Below are 24,873 nucleotides of genomic sequence, written 5' to 3'. Positions count from 1 at the left end.
GATTTCACATTGGAGTTGAACAGTCGAATTTTTATTGCCAGAGACAGCTCTCTAGAGCTCCAGATGTTCTTGAGCTGTAAGATGGCTGCTCTTGCCTTACCAATCCTTACTTTGATGTCTGCTTCTGTGCCACCCTGCTGGTCGATGATGCTCCCTAGGTAGGTAAAGGACTGCACTTCTTCCAGGGGGCTTCCATGCAGTGTGACTGGGTCATTGCTAGTGGAGTTAATCCTAAGGATCTTGGTCTTGTCCTTGTGAATGTTGAGGCCAACCTATGATGACGTGGCTGCCACTACGCTGATCTTCTCTTGCATCTGCTGTTCACTGTGCGAAAGGAGTGCAAGGTCCTCGGCAAATTCCAGGTCATCAAGCTGGGTCCACAAAGTCCACTGGATTCCGTTCCTACGCTCGTAGGTGGATGTCTTCATAATCCAATCGATGACGAGAAGAAAGAGAAGTGGTGACAACAAGCATCCTTGCCTGACTCCAGTTTGCACCTGGAAGCTGTTAGTAAGCTGCCCTCCATGAATCACTCTACAGTGTATACCGTCATATGAGTTCTTGATCAGGTTGACAACCTTTGCTAGGATGCCGTAGTGCCGAAGGAGCTTCCAAAGGGTCTCTCGATCCACGCTATCGAACGCTTTCTCATAGTCAACAAAATTGATGTACAATGAGGAGTTCCACTCTACAGACTGCTCGACTATGATGCGAAGCGTTGCTATCTGGTCCGTGCATGATCTGTTCTGCCGGAAACCTGCCTGTTCATCTCGTAGCTGTGGATCGATGGCATCCTTCATTCTCTCTAAGAGGACTTGGTTGAAGACCTTCCCTGGCACCGACAGGAGTGTGATTCCTCTATAATTGGCACAGTTGCTAAGGTCTCCTTTCTTGGGGATTTTAATGAGATATCCCTCTTTCCAATCTACCGGAATCCCTTCTTCTTCCCATATCTTCTCAAAGAGGGGATACAGCATTTCCACTGAAGCATCCAGGTCTGCTTTCAGGGCCTCTGCTGGGATGTCATCAGGTCCAGCTGCCTTCCTATTCATCATGGTGATGGCTTTTCTGATCTCGTCTTTGGTTGGTTTATTGCAATTAATTGGGAGGTCCTCGTTAGCTGAGTTGATATCTGGTGGATTTGATGGTGTTGGTCTGTTCAGGAGTTCCTCAAAGTGCTCCGCCCATCTGTTCATCTGTTGTTCTATTCCTGTTATAGACTTTCCCTGCTTGTCTTTAACGGGACGTTCTGGCTTGCTGAACTTTCCAGACAGTCGCTTAATAGTATCATACAGCTGTTTCATATTACCGCTGTATGCTGCCTGCTCAGCTTCTGCTGCCAGTTCATCCACATACTCTCTCTTGTCCTTCCTGATATGCCACTTCACTGCTCTGTGGGCTTCAGCATACTCTTTTTGAGCTTTGGCCTTTGCTGCTCTAGTCCTGCTGTTGTTGACTGCTGTCTTCTTCTTCTTTCTGTCTTCTATCTTGATCAAGGTCTTTGCTGTGATCCACTCTTTCTGCTGGTGTTTCTTAATTCCAAGCACATCCTGGCTTACTGACCTAAGTGTCTCTCTCACTTTCTGCCATCTGTTTAGTACACTGTCTTCCTCTTCCTCAGACCGATCCTGTAATACTGAAAACTTATTCTTCAGCCTCAGTCCAAAATCTTCCTTGGTCTTATGGTCCTTCAGAAGGCTGATGTTGTACTTTACTCTTCTGTCTGACGTGTCTATCCAGTTCTTTTTCAGCTTCAGCTTCAGTCTGGCCATCACTAAGTGATGGTCGGACGCCGTGTCTGCTTCTCTTCTAACTGTAACGTCCTGCAAGGATCTTCTAAACTTTTTGCTAATGCAGACATGATCGATCTGATTTTCTGTCGTGCCTGCTGGTGATACCCAGGTACTCTTGTGGATCCGCTTGTGAGGAAAGATGCTACCTTCTATGACCAGGTTGTTAAGTGCACACAAATCTCTCTCCATTCTCACTCATCTCTCCCAGAGTGTGGGTCCCCATAACTTGTTCATATCCTGTGTTGTCAGGTCCAATTTTGGCATTAAAGTCTCCCATAAGGATGATGATGTCTTTGTCTGGGAGAATCTCTAATATTTTCTGGAGTCTGTTGTAAAAATAATCTTTGTCCTCCTCTTCGCTGTCATTAATTGGAGCATAGCGCTGAACAACATTCATCTTAATCCTCTTCATTTTAGTTCTGAAGCATGCTGTGATGATCCTGGGACCATGTGCCTCCCAACCAATCAGTGCTCTCTGTGCCTGCTTGGACAACGTGAAGCCTACTCCCTGTGTGTGGGGTGCGTCGCTCTCTTCATGTCCTGAATACAGCAACAGCTCTCCTGTCAACAGTCGTCTCTGCCCCGCTTGCGTCCATCTTGTCTCGCTAATGCCTAATAGGGTCAGGTTGTTGCTCCTCATCTCTGCTGCAACCTGCGCCGTCTTTCCTGACTCGTACACGGTCCTCATGTTCCATGTGCCTATGGTAATCCTCCTGGTTGCAAGAAGGGTAATCGGCTTCCTCACGGCTTTTACCACCCAGCGTCATGCATCTTGGAATTGAAGACCCTTCTTTTTCCAGGTAAAAGTCTCTGTTGTCTCTATTGTTGGCGTTTCTATAGCAGGTTGATTGATTTTTTATGGGGTGGAGTTGCTAGCCCCACGCCCAACCCTCCTCCTTTATCCTGACTTGGGACAGGCAGAAGGCCCCAAAGGACCTCTCTGGTGGAGTTTCGTCAGATGCATGTAGTGAAAATTTCCAGGGGCAGGTATATATGCAAGCAAACTAAAGATAATGAGGTTAGTTCAATCAGGGAGGATGAGGCCCTGTTCTAGCAGTTGAGGTGTGAAAACCAAGGGAGGAGAAACTGGTTTTGTACTTGGCAAACCATTCACAGTCTTTGTTTAATCCTGAGCTGATGGTGTCAAATTTGCAGATGAACTGAAGCTCAGCAGTTTCTCTCTGAAGTCTGGTCCTGAAGTTTTTTGCTGCAGGATGGCCACCTTAAGGTCTACTATAGTGTGGCCAGGGAGGTTGAAGTGTTCTCCTACAGGTTTTTGTATATTGCCATTCCTAATATCTGATTTGTGACCATTTATCCTCTTCCGTACAGACTGTCCAGTTTGGCTGATGTACATAGCACAGGGCATTGCTGGCAGAGATCACATTGGTGGGCGTGCAGGTGAATGAACCGGTGGTGGTGTGGCTGATCTGGTTAGGTCTTGTGATGGCGTTGCTGGTGTAGATATGTGGGCAGAGTTGGCATCGAGGTTTGTTGCATGGATTGGTTCCTGAGCTACAGTTACTATGCTGTGGTGTGCAGTTACTGGTGAGAATATGTTTCAGGTTGGCAGGTTGTCTGTGGGCGAGGACTGGCCTGCCACCCAAGGCCTGTGAAAGTGAGGGATCATTGTCCAGGATGGGTTGTAGATCTCTGATGATGCGTTGGAGGGGTTTTAGCTGGGGACTGTATGTGATGGCCAGTGGAGTCCTGTTGGTTTCTTTCTTGGGTTTGTCTTGCAGTAGGAGGCTTCTGGGTACACGTCTGGCTCTGTTGATCTGTTTCCTTATTTCCTCATGCGGGTCTTGTAGTTTTGAGAGTGCTTGGTGGAGATTTTGTATGTGTTGGTCTCTGTCTGAGGGGTTAGAGCAGATGCGGTTGTACCTCAGTGCTTGGCTGTAGACAATGGATCATGTGATGTGCTCGGGATGAAAGCTGAGGCATGAAGGTAGGCATAGCGATTGGTAGGTTTTTGGTATAGGATGGTGTTAATGTGACCATCACTTATTTGCACCGTGGTGTCTAGGAAGTGGACCTCCCATGTAGATTGGTCCAGGCTGAGGTTGATGGTGGGGTGGAAGCTATTGAAATCGTGGTGGAATTTTTCCAGAGTCTCCTTCCCATGGGTCCAGATGATGAAGATGTCATCAATGTAGCATAGGTAGAGAAGGGGCATGAGTGGATGAGAGCTGAGGAAGCATTGTTCCAGGTTGGCCATAAAAATATTGGCATATTCTCAGGCCATGCGGGTGCCCATGGAGGTGCCACTGATCTGGAGATATATATTGTCATCAAATTTGAAATAGTTGTATGTGAGAATTTAGGCACAGAGCTCAGTAGCCAGTTGTGCTGTGGCATCATCAGGGATACTGTTTCTGACAGCTTGTATTCCATCTGTGTGTGGGATGTTTGTGTAGAGAGCCTCTACATCTATGGTGGCTAGGATGGTGTTTTCTGGAAGGTCACCAATGCATTGCAGTTTACTCAGGAAATCGGTGTCATGGAGGTAGCTGGGAGTGCTGCATAGGGTCTGAATACAGAGTCCACATATACAGACAGTCCTTCAGTGAGAGTGCCGATGCCCGAGATGATGGGGCGTCCAGGATTGCCGGGTTTGTGGATCTTGGGTAGTAGATAGAATAACCCTGGTCGGGGGTCTAAGGGTATATTGATTTGTTCTGGTGTTAGTGTAGGGAATGTCCTGAGTAGATGGTGCAGTTTCTTAGTGGGATCTGAGGGAAGTGGCCTGTAGAATTTGGTATTGGAGAGTTGTCTGGCGGCCTCCTTTTCGTTGTCAGACCTGTTCACGACGACGACAGCACCTCCTTTATCAGCCTCTTTGGACCAATCTACACGGGAGGTCCACTTCCTAGACACCATGGTGCAAATAAGTGATGGTCACATTAACACCACCCTATACCAAAAACCTACCAACCGCTATGCCTACCTTCATGCCTCAGCTTTCATCCCGAGCACATCACACGATCCATTGTCTACAGCCAAGCACTGAGGTACAACCGCATCTGCTCTAACCCCTCAGACAGAGACCAGCGCCTACAAAATCTCCACCAAGCATTCTCAAAACTACAATACCTGCACGAGGAAATAAGGAAACAGATCAACAGAGCCAGACGTGTACCCAGAAGCCTCCTACTGTAAGACAAACCCAAGAAAGAAACCAACAGGACTCCACTGGCCATCACATACAGTCCCCAGCTAAAACCCCTCCAACGCATCATCAGGGATCTACAACCCATCCTGGACAATGATCCCTCACTTTCACAGGCCTTGGGTGGCAGGCCAGTCCTCGCCCACAGAGAACCTGCCAACCTGAAACATATTCTCACCAGTAACTGCACACCGCAGCATAGTAACTCTAGCTCAGGAACCAATCCATGCAACAAACCTCGATGCCAACTCTGCCCACGTATCTATATCAGCGACACCATCACAAGAAGAAGAAGAGAGGGAAAAAAAACCAAAAAAACTTCAGGACCAGACTTCAAAGAGAAACTGCTGAGCTTCAATTCATCTGCAAATTTGACACCATCAGCTCAGGATTAAACAAAGACTGTGAATGGCTTGCCAGCTACAAAACCAGTTTCTCCTCCCTTGGTTTTTATACCTCAACTGCTAGAACAGGGCCTCATCCTCCCTGATTGAACTAACCTCATTATCTTTAGCTTGCTTGCATATGTACCTGCCCCTGGAAATTTCCACTACATGCATCTGACGAAGTGGGTATTCACCCAGGAAAGCTCATGCTCCAAAACATCTGTTAGTCTACGAGGTGCTACAGGATTCTTTGCTGCTTGTGTAGGTGAGTGTCTTTGTTGCTTTTGTGTCTAACTGATTTACAAGCCACCTTTTCCCCAAAACAAGGGAGTCCCAATCCTGTAACAGGTTCATTGTTAACCACTGGCTTCCATGAACACTTTCTAAATCCCCTTTAGTCAGTTCTTGCTTAGATTAATAGTTTGGAATTTTAACTAAACATGTAATTAAAAAACCCAACACTTATGTATCTTGGCAGGTCACTTTAAGAGCAGCTGACATACCAGCTTCCAGTCATTTCTGTTTTCTGAGTCAAATGCTCTCAGGCTTAAGAGGAGGGATAGATTTACCACCTTTCTTGGCAATTGTTATGCATCAGCATGTTATAGATCCTAGACTTGCATTATTCTGAAGTTGCTTTCTTGTCTAACAGAGTCCTCACTTTCCATATGATGCTCCTATGACTATTGTCCTTTATCCCTGCTTTAAATGGAGGTATAAAATAAAGGACATTTAAACCTTAACCTGCTTTAATTTCACCAATGATCTTGGTTCTTACCATGTCACATCTTGTCCAGTGTTTTATGCAAATACTCAAATGCAGCTCCAACTACAACTCACCGCAGTTAAATTCATCATGTTCATTGGATTCCCAGTTCCTGGCTTAGGGAACATCACAAATTCTGCAACCAAGTGAAAAACCTTGGTGTACTATCTCCTTGTGAAAAATTGAAGTCACTCTATTCCCTAATGCCTGTGTGAGGAGGAACTGTTTGTTTATTGGTTATCTTAGAAAACTGAGTATAGAATTCAGCCATAGTAAAATCACTTTACTAAAAGTAAACCCAGCATTGAATAACCATGTATGACAAAGTTGGTAAAATGCTAATTCATACTAAACCTCCCAGATTCCAGCACCACGCAGGTTTGGCCCAGCTGTCATGATGACAGCAGCCTGGGTAGGCAGAGGCAGATTAGGGGTTTGTGGGGCCCCTACATGTAGGGCCCTTTGGCAGGAGTGTTGGGTGGGTGCATAAAGTGGGTTGGGGTACAGGGACACCCACTTTCTGGGGGGCCCCCAATTGACCAAGCCCCTGGGCAAGGGTCCTGTTGGGTCACTGGCTAATGTGCTAAATCTGAGTGGCACTGCAACCCCATGAGTCAGGTCACAACTCCACTCTCACAAATTTGGACGTGGGTGGGGGGAGGCAAACTGTAGTGACATTACAATCCTGGAGGTTGCAACAACTGAAGCAACAGAGAGACTAGCTCAGCCAGCCCCTTTGGCACAGGAACTTCAGGCACCACCACTGTGGGGTGAGTGCCAGGCAGGACCCAACCCTCCTGGGATACAGGATCTGGCTGAAACCACCCCAGGGCCTCCATGCGCACACTATTTACTGGGTCACGACAGGCCATAAACATTTGCAAATGGGTCCTCAGCCCAGAAAATGTTAACTACTGGATTAGACCTTTGGCTTCATCTGCCATAGTATTTGGTGTATTAGGGGGTGCAAGTTAGCATATCCTTTTTCTTTTTCCCATTAAGGTAATAAGAGGGAATACTAATATTAGTCTTGTCTTCTGGGAAGACCATGTAAACCACTAGAACTAGAATATGGCAGAGTTGGTTTGGTGCAACAGCAGCCTTCTCCCGTAATGAAGGGTGAATGGCAAGTTGCTCCTTTTGACTAATTAACAGAACCTAGATTGGTGTAAAACTGCTGGTGAATTCTGGCAAAATGAGACTAGAAAGGCTGCTTAACTTCAAGAACGTAAGTGAGTGATGTGCTGTAAATCTGTGGCCATGGGCTTGGCCCTTGTTAAGAATTACACCTGCGATTTTCAAAGGAGTTGACGGATGCTAGCCACCCATTTATGGCTGCTCTTCAGAGGGAGATGGGCACTTAACTCGCTCAGGTGCTTTTGGAAATCCCAGCCTAAACCTTCAACAGGTCATCCCAGCAGCTGCTGGATCATGAGTCCTAAGGGAAAGCCCCACCTGAAGGGCAATGTGGCACTTGCTGATCAGTGCCATCTCTGCAATGTTACAGGGACTGTTATTGGTCAGTCCTAGCATTTTGAATTGGTGCTGGGATTGTGGGACAGAATATTGCTCATAAAAGGCAGCACCAGCTAGAAGCTGCCTTCTTCCTACTCTACCACAGCAAAATTTGCCTGTCCCTTTGTTATAGCTGTCGATAGTTATCAGGGCAGTGTCAGGTTCAGTTGTTGCTTTTGTCCATACGGGTTATGTGACAAGCCTTGGGGAATCATAAATGGGTTATGGCCTCATTCCACTGAGCAGGTGCTTTCTGGGTGTTGAGATAGCTGAATAGATTACATTGTATGGGGACCAAAAAACACAATCAACAAGTGCAGTGTTTTTTCCCCACTGTATCACAACACCTGCTGCCAGGTCAAGCCCTCTACAGGGCTGCCCAGGGAGGTGGGGCAAGTGGGGCAATTTGCCCTGGGTTCCACAGGGGTCCCCACGAGAATGGTTGAGGCTCCCTCCCTGGCGCCAGCCTGACCTGACCCCGCCTCCGCCCCTCTCCCGGAGCCTCAGTGCATCCAGGAGCTTCGCTCGACAGCGACAGCATGGCTCCAGTGTGGCCCCTGAGCTCCGCCCCGCTCAGAGCCATGTGGTAAGGGAGCAGGGCTGTGAGCTCCAGTGGGGCCTGAGTTCCCTCTGCTCAACCTGGAGCTCGCAGCCCTGCCCCCTTACCATGCGGCTCTGGGTGGGGAGGGGCTCAGGCCCCCTGCCGGAGCCATGCTGCCGCTGCCGAGGGAAGCTCCAGGTGAGGGGGAAGCCAGGGGTAAGGGGAAAGGAGTCCTGGGGATAGGGAGGGGGCAGAGGTTGGGGGGAAGGAACGGGGGGGTTGGATCTTGGGCATTCCAGGGGTCTGTCAGGACTCAACGGGGCGAGGGGATGGATAGGAGTCGGGGCTGTCAGAAGACAGGGAGCAGGGTGAGGTCCCAGGGTGGTGGTGGTGGGGAGTCTCTGAGGGACAGTGAGGGCACAAGGAGCAGGATGGGTCAGGCATTCTGAGGGGGGCAGCTGGGGTGGCAGGAAGTGGGTGGGGGTTGGATAGGGGCCAGGGCCAGGCTGTTTGGGAGGCACAGCCTTCCCTACTCTGAAGCTCATTCAGCAGTTTGAGGCTTGCAGAAGAGCCAAGCTGTTAGCTTTTCCATTAGGGCTACCATCCCTTTCACTTCTCAAATGCCAAATTATAGTCTATATTTAATTTCAGTGCCATAGGGAGATTCATGTCAGGGGAGAGTAGCTTCATTTTAAATTAGCAACTGGGGGAAAGATCACATGAGAAGAGTAATATCCTTCCCAACCCTACCAAGAGAGACCCCCGTCCCCTGCATTCCCTGAGGCTTCAAAGGGATTAATTCAGTGTTTCTCAAACTTTTATACTGGTGACTCCTTTCACATAGCAAACCTTTGAGTGTGACCCCTCCCTTATAAATTAAAAACATTTTTTATATATTTAACACTATTATAAATGCTGGAGGCAAAGCAGGTTTGAGGTGGAGACTGACAGCTCGCGACCCCCAGTAGCAATCTCATAACCACCAAGGGGTCCTGACTCCCAGTTTGAGAACCCTTGAGTTAATTTAATTTTAGCACCCTGTGTCCATTCACATGCATGTGCTATTTGAGCATTTCAGTTTTCACAACATAGGCTCATCCCAGATTTTGGAACAAGCTCAAATGCTCAGTTCGTGGAGTATGTACATAGTCTATACTAAAGGCAAACCCACAGTAACTGTCTCCAGTTTGTGAGGGGCCCCATGGAGCCAGTCTCTAGGAAACAGATAAATGCATGGAGGCTAAGTCCATTAATGGCTATTAGCCAGGATGGGTAAGGAATGGTGTCCCTAGCCTCTGTTTGTCAGAGGGTGCAGATGGATGGCAGGAGAGAGATCACTTGATCATTACCTGTTAAGTTTACTCCCTCTGGGGCACTTGGCCTTGGCCATTGTCAGTAGATAGAATACTGGGCTGGATGGACTTTTGGTTTGACCCAGTATGGCTGTTCGTATGTTCTAACCTAAATGAACCAAAGATATGGAGACAGATATGAGTCAAGGAAGCCAGCAGAGTATCAGAAACCTGGAAAAATATCTGACTGAATGTGCTCAGGCGTTTGGTCACAAGCTGAGGTGGTTCAAAAGTTTTTTGGATTTTTTTAAGCAGAATTTTTCTATTGTTTCTTTAAACAGTCAAACTGTCATAAACAGATAGTTAAGGGTTAATGTCTTTTACCTGTAAAGGGTTAAGAAGCTCAGTAAACCTGGCTGACACCTGACCAGAGAACCAATGGGGGGACAAGATACTTTTAAGTCTTGGTGGAGGGAAGTCTTTTGTTTGTGCTCTTTGTTTTGGGGGTTGTTCGCTCTTGGGACTAAGAGGGACCGGATGTCATTCCAGGCTCTCCAAATCTTTCTGAATCGGTCTCTCATGTTTCAAACTTGTAAGTAATAGCCAGGCAAGGCGTGTTAGTCTTATTTTTGTTTTCTCAACTTGTAAATGTTCCTTTTTTGCTGGGAGGATTTTACCTCTGTTTGCTGTAACTTTGACCCTAAGGCTAGAGGGGGTTCCTCTGGGCTATATGAATCTTATTACCCTGTAAAGTATTTTCCATCCTGATTTTACAGAGATGATTTTTACTTTGTCTTTCTTTAATTAAAAGCTTTCTTTTTAAGAACATGATTGATTTTTCCTTGTTTTAAGATCCAAGGGGATTGGATCTGGACTCACCAGGGATTGGTAGAGGGGAAAGGAGGGGGGATGGTTAATTTCTCCTTGTTTGAAGATCCAAGGGATTTGGATCTGTGTTCATTAGGGAATTGGTGAAGTCCCTCAAGGCAACCCAGGGAGGGGAAAGTTTTGGGGGGGACAGAGTGCTCCAGACACTGGAATTCTGGATGGTGGCAGTGTACCAGATCTAAGCTATAATTTAGCGTAGAAGTGTCCATGTAGGTACCCACATCTGTACCCTAAAGTTCAGAGTGCGGAAGGAACCTTGTCACAAACACAGCAAGCAGCAAATATTTGGCCACACACTTCTGAAACCCCAAATCATATTCAGGTTTTGGCAGACTAATTTCAGCTTTTCAATTAAAAAAAAAAAAAAAACCACAACACATTTTGAAGGAAAGCAGACATTGTCCATGATTTTTTTTCTGCTTTTTAAAACCCCTGGTTTTCAATCCAGTAAAAGTCTTGACGGAAAATATTTGTCCAACCCTTTTAATGAGCTTTAGTGCCTTTTAGCACTAGCTGATGCTGAGAACCAGTGATACCTTGTAAAGAAGTTTACTCAAAACTGGGTTTGTGCTGAGATGCAGAAAGCTTATTTTTCCAAGGGCCGCTCATGGGTGCGGAGCACGTGGGGCAATTTGCACTGGGCCTCGCAGGGGCCCCCATGAGAATATAGTATTGCAACTTTTTTATGGAAGGGGCCCCTGAAACTGCTTTGCCCCAGGCGCCCTGAATCCTCTGGGCGGCCCTGGCCCTCAAAAGTTAAGTCCTCTGGGAAGAGGAGTCAGATGTCTCTAGGTGGAAGCTGACCCCCAGTCTGAATGAGGAGAGATGGTGGGGGAGGGAACTCCCTGATGGTGGCTGGCTTGCCAAACCCCATGCAAGTTAAATGCCTTTTTTTCTGTGGATTGGTTGTCAGCTTGCCTTCTCGGTGAAGTAGGTTGATCCACAGTTGAAGGATTTGTGCAGGCTCATGAGTTCCCTGGGTTTAAGGGTACTTGTTAGGTCTTGGACAGTTAAGATGCTCTGGTTTGAATATGGAAGGGTGATGGTATCAGGTGGGTGATAGCTCAGGGCAGCGGACTTCTCCCTATTGCTTCTTTCAGAATGGGTTGTCTTTAAGTCTGACTTTTATTTTACAAAACATTGCTGGGGAGGGAAAGGTAAGGGGAGCTGCTTAAGCTGAGTCATTGACAACTGGGGTAGCACCTGGGCATTCAGAGAAGAGGTGTCTAGTACTGTTGCAGATAAAAACATAGTAATTCTAAGGTGTAGAATGGCGGCAGCTCGCATTTCAAACCCTCTCCTACATCTTTAGAAACATCAGATGAGGCACAGCCTCTTACCCAGCAAGACCAAACCCTTTTTCCACATGAAAGCTCCGTGAGCAGACCAGTCGTGTCTAAAATAACAACATGATTTCCTGGCCATTTATTAAGTTTTATAGTAGGGATGATTAGAGCCCTCTTCCACCTCTTAGATTTGCACTCCTTACTACTTGTATCTCCAATTTAGAAGAAGGATCACTTGTTCCCCTTTGTAGAGAATTAACAAACATTCCCAAGTATCTGACTAGTGTAGACAAGAAGTGAGGGCACTCTCTCTTGCTAATAGTTTATAGCTCTAGATTGCCTTTAATTACTTAGTGTTCCTTGGTCCTATAGTGTTAGACATATCATGTTTTAAAGCAGAGATGACCCTGGTCAATCATTTGTTTCCACGTACTGGCATAAAGAAACCATGTTCCATCTTTCTGAACTGTAACCTAGTTCTTTCCTTACTTCAGTAACAAACTTGAACCTTTTTTCTTTAGTTACAAAATAATTGGATGACTTCTGCTCAATGCGTGATTGCAGGAAATGGAATTGATTGGGATAAGGAGGTTCCACTTTGCCAAGGTGAACTAATTCTAATGATTTTAACAACAGTTCACATCTGGAGATGATGCAGCATAGCTGGTGCTTCAGAGGAGTCTCTGTTTATCTTTCAATCCAAATAAGAGTAAAATTTGAGGATGGATGTTTGGTTGGCTGGGGAGAGAATGAAATCATACTGTGGTTCACTGTGGTGTTTGGCTGACTCCTATTGAATCAATGCTTAAAAACAAAGTCCCTTCTAGATTGTTCACCTGGCACTGTTTAATATTCAGAATCCAATATAGCTCATGGTTCTTCTTCATTAATGTATCTGTGTAATCCTGCTGCTCGCTAAGTAAAAGGCACGATGATGAACATAAGAGTGGCTGTACTGGGTCAGACCAAAGGTCCATCTAGCCCAGTATCCTGTCTACCGACAGCGGCCAATGCTAGGTGCCCCAGAAGGAATGAACCTAACAGGTAATGATCAAGTGATCTGTCCTGCCATCCATCTCCACTCTGACAAACAGGCTAGGGACACCATTCCTTACCCATCCTGGCTAATAGCCACTAATGGACTTAACCTCCATTAATTTATCCAGTTCTCTCTTAAACGCTGTTATAGTCCTAGCCTTCAAATGATTTCAAGAAGTCTTGACCCTTCCCAAACCTGATGACCCACTTAATGGCAGCCTTGTTGTTCTAACAGATTTCATGTTTGGTGCAACAATAAACTTCATCTGTGAAGAGGGGTGAGTAATGGGCAGCTTGTGCTGATAAATTTATAGTTATTTAATTCCCAAAGGGACTACTATGACGATCTAGTCTGACCTCCTGTAAAACACAGCCCAGAACATTTCACCCACTGATGCCTGCATCAAGCCCATATTTGTATTTGAGTTAGAATATCTTTAGAAAATTCCAATCTCGATTTGGAGACTTCACCACATCCCTAGGTAGGTTGCTCAAATATTTAATTACCTCCACTGTTAATTTGTGCTTTGTGTGTAGTCTGAATTTATCTTATTTCAGCTTCCAGCTGTTGTGTCTTTTTATGCCTTTTTCTGCTAAATTAAAGAGGCCTGTTTGAAATCTTCTAACCCTACAGCTACTTACAGTCCATCCATGATCAAGTCACCTCTTAACTTTCTCTTTGAACAGCTAAATAGATTGAGCTTCCTCCAGATTTTATCAGCCTCAAATCATTCTTGTAGCCTTTTTCTGCAGTCTTCCCAATTTAATATCTTTTTGTTTGTTTGAAGTGTGAACAGCTGAATTGGATTCAGTATTTTTGTGGTGGTCTCATGGCTGCTGTATATAAAGGTAATACCGCATACATGGATACACCAGCAGGGGACAGTTCAGTATTGCATTAGTCCTCTTAGACACAGCATCTCACTAGGAGCTCATGTTCACTTGTTTATCCACCATGACCCCCAAGTTCTTTTTCAGAACGACTGCTTTCCAGGATAGTCTTCCCATTCTATGTAACTGGCATTCTTTTTCCCCTACACCTATACCTTTGTATTTAGCTGTATTAAAATGCATGGTGTTCAGATAAGCCTAGTTTATCAAGCAATCCAGATAAGTCCAGGTTAATTCTATAGTTATCGTAATTTACCATTGCACCAATCTGTTATCTGCCAAGAGCTACTGCCTGTTTCCTTGGTCTGCCCACACTCTGTGTTCCAACCCCTCCCTCAGGCAAGGAGCCAGAAAGTTAGAAGAGGCAGTTGTGGTCGGTATGGAAGGAGGAAGTGACATCAGGGGCGGCTCTATGTATTTTGCCACCCCGAGCACAGGAGTCAGGCAGCCGTTGGAGGCAGGCCTCTGGGAGGTCTGCTGGTATTGCGGATTCAGTGGCATGCCTGTGGGTGGTCTGCTGGTCCCACAGCTTCACCATACCCACCGCCGAATTGCTGCTGAAGCCAAGGGACCGGCAGAGCTCCCACAGGCATGCTGCCAAAGGCTGCCTGATTGCCACCCTCATGGCGACTGGCAAGAATACTGTGGGAGACTGTATCAAAAGCTTTGCTAAAGTCAAGGAATAACACATCCACTGCATTCTCCTCATCCACAGAGCCAGTTATCACCTGTACTTAGGTGTATGCATGCTCTCTCTCTTCCCCTCCCCTCCCCTCCCAACCCCACATCCCTGCAATTGCCTGTGACAGAACTGCCATTGCAGGTGGTCATTAATTCAGCAGGTGTAGTTTCATACTTTTTCTAGCCTTTTCTTAACTCAGGTAAAGATTAAAGCTTGCCTACTAGGTTCTATCAAAACCGATGCCCCAAGGAATTTGAGAACGTGGCATCAGACCCACTGAAACTTTTCTGCTTTTCCTTAACACAATGTTTCAAATAAATAAGTGGTATTTGGGGGGACAGGCAGAAGTGTTGTCACATGTTGTCATATCTCTGCAGGGCCCATGTGTATGTGCTTTCAAATCTGTTCATATTCTCCTGGTAAATAAATCTGATTCCACAGACGTATCTTCACTTCGTTTCCCAATGATACTGATGTTCTTTGTAAAGTGCTTTGAGATCTACTGAAGAAGGGCTATGTAGTGTTGGTTGTTTATGTATTGTATAAGTTTTTATACTGCTCTCGTCACCATAATATCTGAGTCTTCCAGTATTGCATTAAATAATGTGACTCTGCACCTGGCATATGTGGGTTTTCCCCTCTCATCCTCTCTTCAGGAGAGAAGCATGTGATTAGGTTTTGGGGTTTTTTAAATGTTTTTCATGTCATATTCTTGTAGAGAAGAACTATTTCTCAATAACATTTCCTGGTTGTGTATGTCCTTAAACTTTTATTTTTACTCTTAGGTAGCTGTGATGATCCACCTTACATTAGTAATACTTTTCGAGATCATTCTAACAGCAACTTGTTTCCGGTTGGGACTGTAGTGAAATATAACTGTGTGGGAGGTTATGAGTTAATCCCTGGAATATCCTCTGCAAGTGTTACCTGTCAAAAAGATTTTACATGGTCTGAACAGCAAGAATTTTGTCAAAGTAAGCATATTAGTCTTTGGTTTAGCTTTCTTTGTTTTAATTAAGCTACAAAATTAACACAGATTTAAGAAGCTCCACTCTACAGTCGATATGTGGTTCAAAGTGTGTGTGTGAGAGAGAGTGTGAGTGTGTATCTTCCGGGAATTCTTACTTTAACAGTAGGAAGCAGGGTCATAGTTAATAGTTTACACGTTCATGAACAAATCTGTTGCTCCCACCCATGATCTCCATACTACCTTAGGCAGATTATAACCATGGTGGATTCTACACACAATTTATTGTAACACAGCAATTGGTGTTGTTTAGAACCCTGCTGAAAATCAAAATTTCCTGCCAACTTCAATTCAAATAGTTACCCAGAAGAAAACTGGAAAAGGTACTCCTCAATCCACGAGGCACGCCCACTAACACTCAAGACTGGAAGAAATCATTTGCTGGGTCTGTCGATAATATCAAACTTCCACCGAAAACCAGTCTCTTCAAAAATGTGAAGGAAATGCTGACTTTCTATAACTAGCAAAATGTTCAGCTGCTCCTTGTAAATGAATCTGCAGAATTGTTTTTGCTCTGATTTAATGCTGTTGGTGGTGGTGTTTCACAGGAATTAGATGTCCATCTCCAGACATTCACAATGGAAGAGCGAGACCTAGAAAAGAACCCTACGTGTATGAGGACAAGATTCGCATTGAATGTGATCGCGGTTACGCCCTCAAAGACAATTATGGATTGATGAAGTGTGAACGTAATGGTGCATGGCATCCTCCGTTACCAATTTGCGAACAAGGTATGTATAAATGATGAAGAACTCTGACATGGTGACCAGCTGTCCCTGACCTACTCCCAAACAATGTAATAGCTGCATAATTATATATTTATATTATGGTAGCACACAGAGGCCCCAGGGGGGAAAGAGGACCTCTCCCTTCGCTCCTACCCTCACCTCCTCCCTTCTTGCTTTCCCTCTTTTGCTTCTATCACCCTGAATCTCTGTCTTCCACTTCAGTCCTCTCCTGAAAGGTCCTGAGGATCCCGTGTCCTTCTTAGAACACTGACCCTGGTTTCCTGGCCAAATTCCAGCTCTGCCATTGCCTTCTGCCTCCCTATGTTTCTCCTGCAGTTTGAAAAGGATGTGGTGTTTTTCTTCACTTAGGCCCTCATTCCACAAAGTCTGCGAGCACATGCTTAACTCTAAGCATGAGCGTAGTGTTGATTTCTGTGGAGCCACTTCCATACTTAACTTTAAGCACATGTTCAAGTGCTTTTCTGAATTTCTCTGGTGGATGAAGTAGCTCTGGGTGTAACAGGTTGAACAGTGTGATGGAAATGTAGGTCATTACAATGACTGACAGGCAGGCCAAATGCTACTGGCAGAGACATTTCACAAACATTCTTTCTGCCGTTCTTCCATCATGAGGCAAGGACACACCACAGGACTCAATGTATGTTGTTAGCGGCACAGATGGAACAAAGTTGGTGAATGGCATTGCATGAGCTTACTAGTCGGGTGATGGTGCTGTCAGACTTTGGTTCATTCCAGGGTATTTGCCCAGCAGGCTGTCAGCAGATCTCTTGTAAAAGAGAAGAGAAGGAACTAGTGAAGGTTGGGGTCTGCAGTGGGCAGGCTGAGTTTCCTCTGAAGAAGTCTGCAGGGAGAGTAGATGTATGAGTGACTATGACAGACCCCATTGTTTGAGTTTTGTGTTAAGTACACACAGCACTGCAAAAACAGACATAAAACAAGATCCCTGTACTTGTAGCTGGACTGGCTTTGTGACCCCCTGACTCCATCCATTTCAAAAAGTGGTTGGAGGATACCGCTATTTTCCTTCCACTCAAAGAAGGCATCATCCTACTCAGTTATTAGCCAGCTCCAATTTCACATACGCACTTTTTCTTGGTGTCCGTCCATTGCCCTTCTTTGAATGGTTTTAGCTCTTTAAGTGTCAGAGGGGTAGCCGTGTTAGTCTGAATCTGTAAAAGCAACCAAGAGTCCTGTAGCACCTTATAGACTAACAGAGGTATTGGAGCATGAGCTTTTGTGGGTGAATAATAAAAAGGAGTCATATAAAAAAAATGGAAACTAGGTCAGATTACAAAGGATGAATATAGGCAAATAACACAAGAATGCAGGGGCAAGATTAGAAAGGCAAAGGCACAACATGAGCTCAAACTAGCTATGGGAATAAAGGAAAACAAGAAGACTTTTTATCAATATATTAGAAGCAAGAGGAAGACCAATGACAGGGTAGGCCCACTGCTCAGTGAGGAGGGAGAAACAGTAACAGGAAACTTGGAAATGGCAGAGATGCTTAATGACTTCTTTGTTTCGGTCTTCACTGAGAAGTCTGAAAGAATGTCTAACATAGTGAATGCTTATGGGAAGGGGGTAGGTTTAGAAGATAAAATAAAAAAAGAGCAAGTTAAAAATCACTTAGAAAAGTTAGATGCCTGCAAGTCACCAGGGCCTGATGAAATGCATCCTAGAATACTCAAGGAGTTAATAGAGGAGGTATCTGAGCCTCTAGCTATTATCTTTGGAAAGTCATGGGAGACAGGAGAGATTCCAGAAGACTGGAAAAGGGCAAATATAGTGCCCATCAATAAAAAGGGAAATAAAAACAACCCAGGAAACTACAGACCAGTTAGTTTAACTTCTGTGCCAGGGAAGATAATGGAGCAAGTAATTAAAGAAATCATCTGCAAACACTTGGAAGGTGGTAAGGTGATAGGGAATAGACGGCATGGATTTGTAAAGAACAAATCATGTCTAACCAATCTGATAGCTTTCTTTGATAGGATAACGAGTCTTGTGGATAAGGGAGAAGCGGTGGATGTGGTATACCTAGACTTTAGTAAGGCATTTGATACGGTCTCGCATGATATCCTTATCGATAAACTAGGCAAATACAATTTAGATGGGGCTACTATAAGGTGAGTGCATAACTGGCTGGATAACTATACTCAGAGAGTAGTTATTAATGGCTCCCAATCCTACTGGAAAGGTATAACAAGTGGGATTCTGCAGGTGTCTGTTTTGGGACCGGCTCTGTTCAATATCTTCATTAATGACTTAGATTTTGGCATAGAAAGTACGCTTATTAAGTTTGCAGACAATACCAAACTAGGAGGGATTGCAACTGCTTTGGAGGACAGGGTCAAAATTCAAAATGATCTGGACAAATTGGAGAAATGGTCTGAGGTAAACCAGATGAAGTTCAATAAAGACAAATGCAAAGTGGTCCACTTAGGAAGAAACAATCAGTTTCACGCATACAGAATGAGAAGAGACTGTCTGTCTAGGAAGGAGTATGGCAGAAAGAGATCTAGGGGTCATAGAGGACCACAAGCTTAATATGAGTCGACGGTGTGATACTGTTGCAAAAAAAAGCAAACGTGATTCTGGGATGCATTAACAGGTGTGTTGTAAACAAGACTCGAGAAGTCATTCTTCCGCTCTACTCTGCGCTGTTTAGGCCTCAACTGGAGTATTTTGTCCAGTTGTGGGCACCGCATTTCAAGAAAGATGTGGAGAAATTGGAGAGGGTCCAGAGAAGAGCAACAAGAATGATTAAAGGTCTTGAGAACATGACCTATGAAGGAAGGCTGAAAGAATTGGGTTCATTTAGTTTGGAAAAGAGAAGACTGAGAGGGGACATGATAGCAGTTTTCAGGTATCTAAAAGAGTGTCATCAGGAGGAGGGAGAAAACTTGTTCACCTTAGCCTCTAATGATAGAACAAGAAGCAATGGGCTTAAACTGCAGCAAGGGAGATTTAGGTTGGACATTAGAAAAAGTTCCTAAATGTCAGGGTAGTTAAACACTGGAATAAATTGCCTCGGGAGGTTGTGGAATCTCCATCTCTGGAGATATTTAAGAGTAGGTTAGATAAATGTCTACCAGGGATGGTCTAGACAGTATTTGGTCCTGCCATGAGGGCAGGGGACTGGACTCGATGACCTCTCGAGGTCCCTTCCAGTCCTAGAGTCTGTGAATCTATGAATATCCACTTGGTCGGACATGCATCCGACGAATTGGGTATTCACCCACGAAAGCTCATGCTCCAATACGTCTGTTAGTCTATAAGGTGCCGCAGAACTCTTTGCTGATTTTAGATCTCTAAATTAATTGGACTGAATCTCGCATTATAGATTCATTTCTTTTAAGGGGCTGTAACACTTTGCAAACCAGTTTTGTACAAATGATGATGAAGAACCGATACAGTGACCTTCCAAAGTGTAATTGCTGCGTACTTGTACATTTATATTATGGTAGCACACAGCGGACTAAGTCAGGATCCAAGTTCCTATTGTTCTGGGTGTGAAACCTTGAGAGAAGTATTTCTTCCGCTCTACTCCATGCTGATTAGGTCTAAACTGGAGTGTTGTGTCCAGTTCTGGGTGCCACTTTTCAGGAAAGACTAATTGGAAAAAGTCTAGAGAAGATCAACAAAAATGAGTAAGTCTAGAAAACATGACTTATGCGGGAAGATTGAAATAATTGGGTTTGTTTTAGTCTAGAGAAGAGAAGACTGATAGGTGGACATAAGTTTTCAAGTACATAAAAGATTGTTACAAGGAGGAAGGAGAAAAATGTTCTCGTTAACCTCCCGGGGATAGGACAAGAAGCAATGAGCTTAAATTGCAGCAAGGGCGGTTTAGGTTGGATGTGACATTAGGAAAAACTTCCTAATTGTCCGAGTGGTTAAGCACTGGAATAAACTGCATAGGGAGGTTGTGGAATCTATTGGAGATTTTTAAGAGCAGGTTAGACAAACACCTGCCAGGGATTGTCTAGATAATACTTAGTCCTGCCATGAGTGCAGGGACTGGAATAGATGACCCCTCAAGGTCCCTTCCAGTCCTACAGTTCTATGATATGTCGGGTACATTCTCCCCAACCTAAATGACTGATGTCCTGGCAGTGTGATATCTATGATGGGCAATTTTATCTTCTGTGTCTATTGGCATGCTCAAGTAGTACCAAAAGGTACACATAATAAGTGAGTATTGCTTGTGGGCGTTTACTCTCTAATGACAGTAGCAAAATTAAGAATGTAGTCTACAGATTGGCTTCTAGTTTTACTTCTGCTAGGCACCTCTATAAAACTTCTCACTCTTGCTGTTGATAGAATTAGGCAAATTCACCCTAGCTCCAGTGGAGAGCTTTTCTGGCGAATTTCCTGGTGTTTGTCCTTTCACTCTGATCTTCATGGAATGAAGTATTCCCCTGCCACCAGATGTAGTTTGATTGTAGAATGGAAACATATAAAGATTCACCACCTCCTTCAATTTGTATGCTTGCATGAGCTATTTTTTAATCAAATTTTCCAGATTACTGGAGTGTCTTCCACAATTCTGCCTCCATCGCTTTTGAAGCAGAAATGAATCCACAAGGACAAAGCATGTCCCGGTGGAGGGTTGGATGGAACCTTCTCCCAACTCTTGTACATAATGTAATTCACTTTTCAGTTGCTGTGGTATCATATAGACTAATGACTCCCATCTATCTGCAATTTTCTCATTTACTGTGGGACTAAGATTGGGCAATACACCTCTATCTCCCAGTTCTACAGAAGACATGATTACTTTGGCATACCATCACCACTTGTTTGCCGACTGGTTTTTCTGTTTTTTTTAATTAGCTAAATTATATGCATAGCAAAGTTTGCATCTCAGGTCCTTCACATGCTGCTGATAGGTTACCGCAGCTTGCCTTTGCTGTTGGATTTCAAAGTACAAATCAGTTGATAGCAAAGGATGCCTGCCAAGCATAGAAAGTATGGGGTCTCTCCCCCTGCATCATTCTTAGCACAATTACATACCAATCCTTTAACTAGCAACTATAGCTGAGAAAGATCCTTTTGTCTTTTCCTGCAGGTTAGTGTTTACCCCACCTAGAGTATCTGCTTGTCAGCAGCAGATTTATTAAACTGTATTGGGAGAATTTTCAGTCTCCCATAAAGTCTCCCAGACTTTATATCTATTCTCCATTAGCCAGCATTTAAAGAAGGCTGTTTATTGGAGTTAGTGCCTGACTATATGTCCGTACACATAAATGCCTTTTGCAGTTCAGATTTCTTGACGATAAATATGCTCTATACCTTTAAGGACTAGCCCTGAGTTAAAAAGGCTTCTGCAGAAAGATTGCCCTGGATTAAAGGAGCTATGAGGGAAGAAGGCATTCACAATGCCCTGTTTCCGCAGTGGTCCAGAGACCAGACAATAATGCCCCAAGTGTAGATGATGCTGGCTGAAGCAGAAGATGGCTGGGATGCCCAGAGGATACAGTGATTCTGTGCCTCCTTTAGCAGCTAGCTTCACTGTGACCATTCTAAAGATCCCATTACAGATTAACGTTGCTATCCCACAATGCAACCATTGACTGGAATCAGTGGTACAAATGTTTCTGGCACCTGCGTCAGTGTTGGGGCTGTTCTCAAAACACTGAGCACTTGAAAAAAGAATTCTAAGCATCCATTTTTTCAAAGAGCCACCTGAGGGATTAGAGAGACCGGAGTCCAAGGTGATATCTGTTGCAGTTATTAGGCCTACAGCTCTGAAAATGCTCGAGTAACTATATTTCAACAGGTAGCACTGCGAGTACTTTACACGTCACTCTGGCTACCTTCAGAAATATGTGACAATCCCAGAACAGTGTTGGAAGACTAAAACTAACCACTCTGAAAAATTACATAGCCTGCTAGAACCAGCTGTATCCCCTTCTTTCACCCTAAACAGTAGTCATCCTCACCAGTTTGAAAGGGATGGACATATGGGGAAAGGATGGCTCGTTATACTGGGAGGCTGCTGTGATGGGAACGCTCATTAGCTGGTGGGGATGGGTGAGAAACTCGAGGGACTCCAGAAGAGTTTCCTAACTTGGAGGAGGCTTGGCATGTTCGTTCAGGGGGTTCTGGCAGGACTCAGTGGCTATGGAAGGGGATCAGATCTGGAATTTGGTGGTGCATATGTAACAGGGCCAGTTTAATGACTCAGGGAGCCATGCAGGGGGACCCTACTGTTGAAGTTGAGGAGAGCTGCAGGCCTTCAGTACTTCTCAGAGTCTAGCTGCACTTCTTAGTAATTCAGTGCTGGTTTTATCTTTGCTGTCCCAATGCAATGGGTATGATGCTAATTCACAGCCAGAAACTAACACAGTGCTGGCAGATTGACAGAGGTATTAGAGACTGGTGCCTCTCCAAGCACTTTTTTTGAAAATGTAGTGTCAGGAAACCCCAAGGTGTTTATGCTGCCTCCTTTCTTTTAGGAGATTTCCCGTTCTGTATCAATGCTGTATCTTCCCCTTTTATTACAGCTTGTGAGCCACCTGCACGCATCTCTAATGGACGGGACAACCGCGGCTGGAAAAATGTTTTCCTTGTTGGCTCAAGTGTGAGCTACTCCTGTAACCGTGGTTGGTCACTTGTTGGAGTATCCTCCATTCGATGTACAGCTGGTGATGGGGAAACTCCGCGCTGGGATGCCCCTGCCCCTGAGTGCAAAGGTGATTCATTTCTTCATCGCACTAGAATGACTGAGATTAGAAAAGGGTGGAGGACACATTGCAATGACCTGGGGGCTAGTTAACATCTTAGCCCTTAAATACTGAAAATATGTAGAGCCATGGGCCAACTCAGTGCAGACTCAGTGGCTATAGAAGGGGTTCAGATCCGGAATTTGGTGATGCAGATGTAGCAGGACCATTTAATGACTCAGGGAGCCATGCAGGAAGACCCTACTATTGAAGTTGATGGAAGCTGCAGGCCTTCAGGACTTCTCAGTGTCTGGCTGCAATTCTCAGTAATTCAGTGCAGTTATTCAGTGTCATGAGCATGTGAACAACAATCCCTGTGGTCTCTAAAGGTCTCAGAACCATTTTAAGAGTATTTTACATGTCGCTGTTTTTATCTTTGCTCTCCCAATGTCTTGGGTATGATGCAAATTCACAGCCAGAAACTAACAGAAAGCGCTGGCAGATTGTCAGAGGTATTCAAGGCTGGTGCCTCTCTAAAAACTTCTTTTTGGAAATGTAGTGCCAGGAAACTCTGACAGTAGTTATGCTGCCTGCCTTCCTTTAAGGAGATTTCCCATTCTGTATCAATGCTGTATTTTTCCCTTTTATTCTAGCTTGTGAGCCACCTACACGCATCTCTAATGGATGGGACGACCGTGACTGGAGAAATGTTTTCCTTATTGGATCAAGTGTGAGCTACTCCTGTAACCGTGGTTGGTCACTTGTTGGAGTATCCTCCATTCGATGTACAGCTGGTGATGGGGGAACTCCGCGCTGGGATGCACCTGTCCCTGAGTGCAAAGATGATTCATTTCTTCATCACACTAGAATGACTGAGATTAGAAAAGGGTGGAGGGCACATTGCAATGACTTGGGGGCTGTTTCAGATCTTAGTCTTTAAGTATTCAATATATGTGGAGTCATGGGCCAACTCACTGCAGATTCCTCCTTTGCAGCATACCAAAGACTTCCAGCTGGGATGCCCACTGCCAGCATCCTCTCTGCCCTGGCACTCGTACACATGATCTGCCCTGACCTATGCCTTAACTTATGCTTGATCTTCCCATTCCAAGGTTCCTGAATTCTTCCCTCAGACACACCCCTCACCTGACCCAGGTCTTGTTTTGTGGTTCCCAATCCAGCTGTGATAGTGGCACTTCTAATTAGAATCCCCTCTGTGTGTGGTGTCAGTATGTTTTGTGGGGACAATCTGAGTTCAAGTTGGAAAGACCCCTGTGGCTTGATTTAGCAACAGGAAGCTGGGGTGGAGACAGCTAGCAGCATGTTAATGCACTGGCCACTCCATTGCCCCACCTGTAGTATTCCCATAATCCCCAGGGACATCTGCCAGCAGTCCCAGTGTCACCGTGACTTGAGTGCAGGGAGAAATTATTAGCACATCTACCCCTGGAAATAGAACTTTCTTGGAATGCAAGGTTGAGAAAATCTGCTGCTGTTTTATAGGCATGGCCATGTATTCTCCACGTGTTGGGATTGCATAGAAAATGGATCAACAGACATAAATGTTGGGGCTTTGAACATCTTAGACTTAATGCTAAAATTTTCGACATTTGTCATTTCTCCTCATGAGTCTGCTGTCACGGGCCTATGGTTTTGAAATGGAATAATTATTCTCCCAGTGAACAAGTCTTCCCCCATGGGTAGTGTCTCTACTGTGACTTTGGAAGAAAATTTACTAACACACAAAGAAGCCCTCTTAGTGTGGAGTAAGTGTGTCCATGGGATGAGTTAGTGTGGAATTAGGTATTGCCCTTTCAATTCACAGCCCTGCTATTTCACCCTAATTTTCCCATGCAGACAAACCCTTTGTCTGAACAAAAACATTTTAAACCCTTTTGTTTATTGGTGTTTCTCAGAGATTCCTCGTTGTCCAAACCCAGTGATTCAAAATGGAAAACAGATCTCTATACGTGAAACTGATTATACAGTTGGAAACCATGTTGAGATTCAATGTGAATCTGGCTACATCCTCAAAGGCAGCAAGTCGATTGAATGCCAGGCAAATGGGACGTGGGATCCTCCACTGCCATCTTGTATTAAGGGTAGATATAAACACAACTAAAGCATCCTGCTGAGGAAAAAATAGATTCCTATAAAATCCTAGAAACCACATCTGAGA

At 44.8% G+C, this 24,873-nt stretch overlaps 1 protein-coding gene across 1 annotated transcript in view; it reads left to right on the top strand.

The window, feature by feature from the left end:
* Positions 1 to 24,873, top strand: part of LOC127051414 (complement receptor type 2-like) — a 153,863-nt gene that overhangs the window by 83,962 nt on the left and 45,028 nt on the right. Inside the window, exons 22-25 of the mRNA XM_050953675.1 lie at positions 15,033 to 15,221; positions 15,823 to 16,005; positions 22,536 to 22,724; positions 24,611 to 24,796. Coding sequence (XP_050809632.1) covers positions 15,033 to 15,221; positions 15,823 to 16,005; positions 22,536 to 22,724; positions 24,611 to 24,796 — 747 coding nt within the window. The remainder of the gene's footprint in view (positions 1 to 15,032; positions 15,222 to 15,822; positions 16,006 to 22,535; positions 22,725 to 24,610; positions 24,797 to 24,873) is intronic.

The sequence above is a fragment of the Gopherus flavomarginatus genome, chromosome 5 (assembly GCF_025201925.1).
Source record: "Gopherus flavomarginatus isolate rGopFla2 chromosome 5, rGopFla2.mat.asm, whole genome shotgun sequence".
Taxonomy (NCBI): Eukaryota; Metazoa; Chordata; order Testudines; family Testudinidae; genus Gopherus; species Gopherus flavomarginatus.
This window is presented reverse-complemented; position numbering and strand designations above follow the sequence as displayed.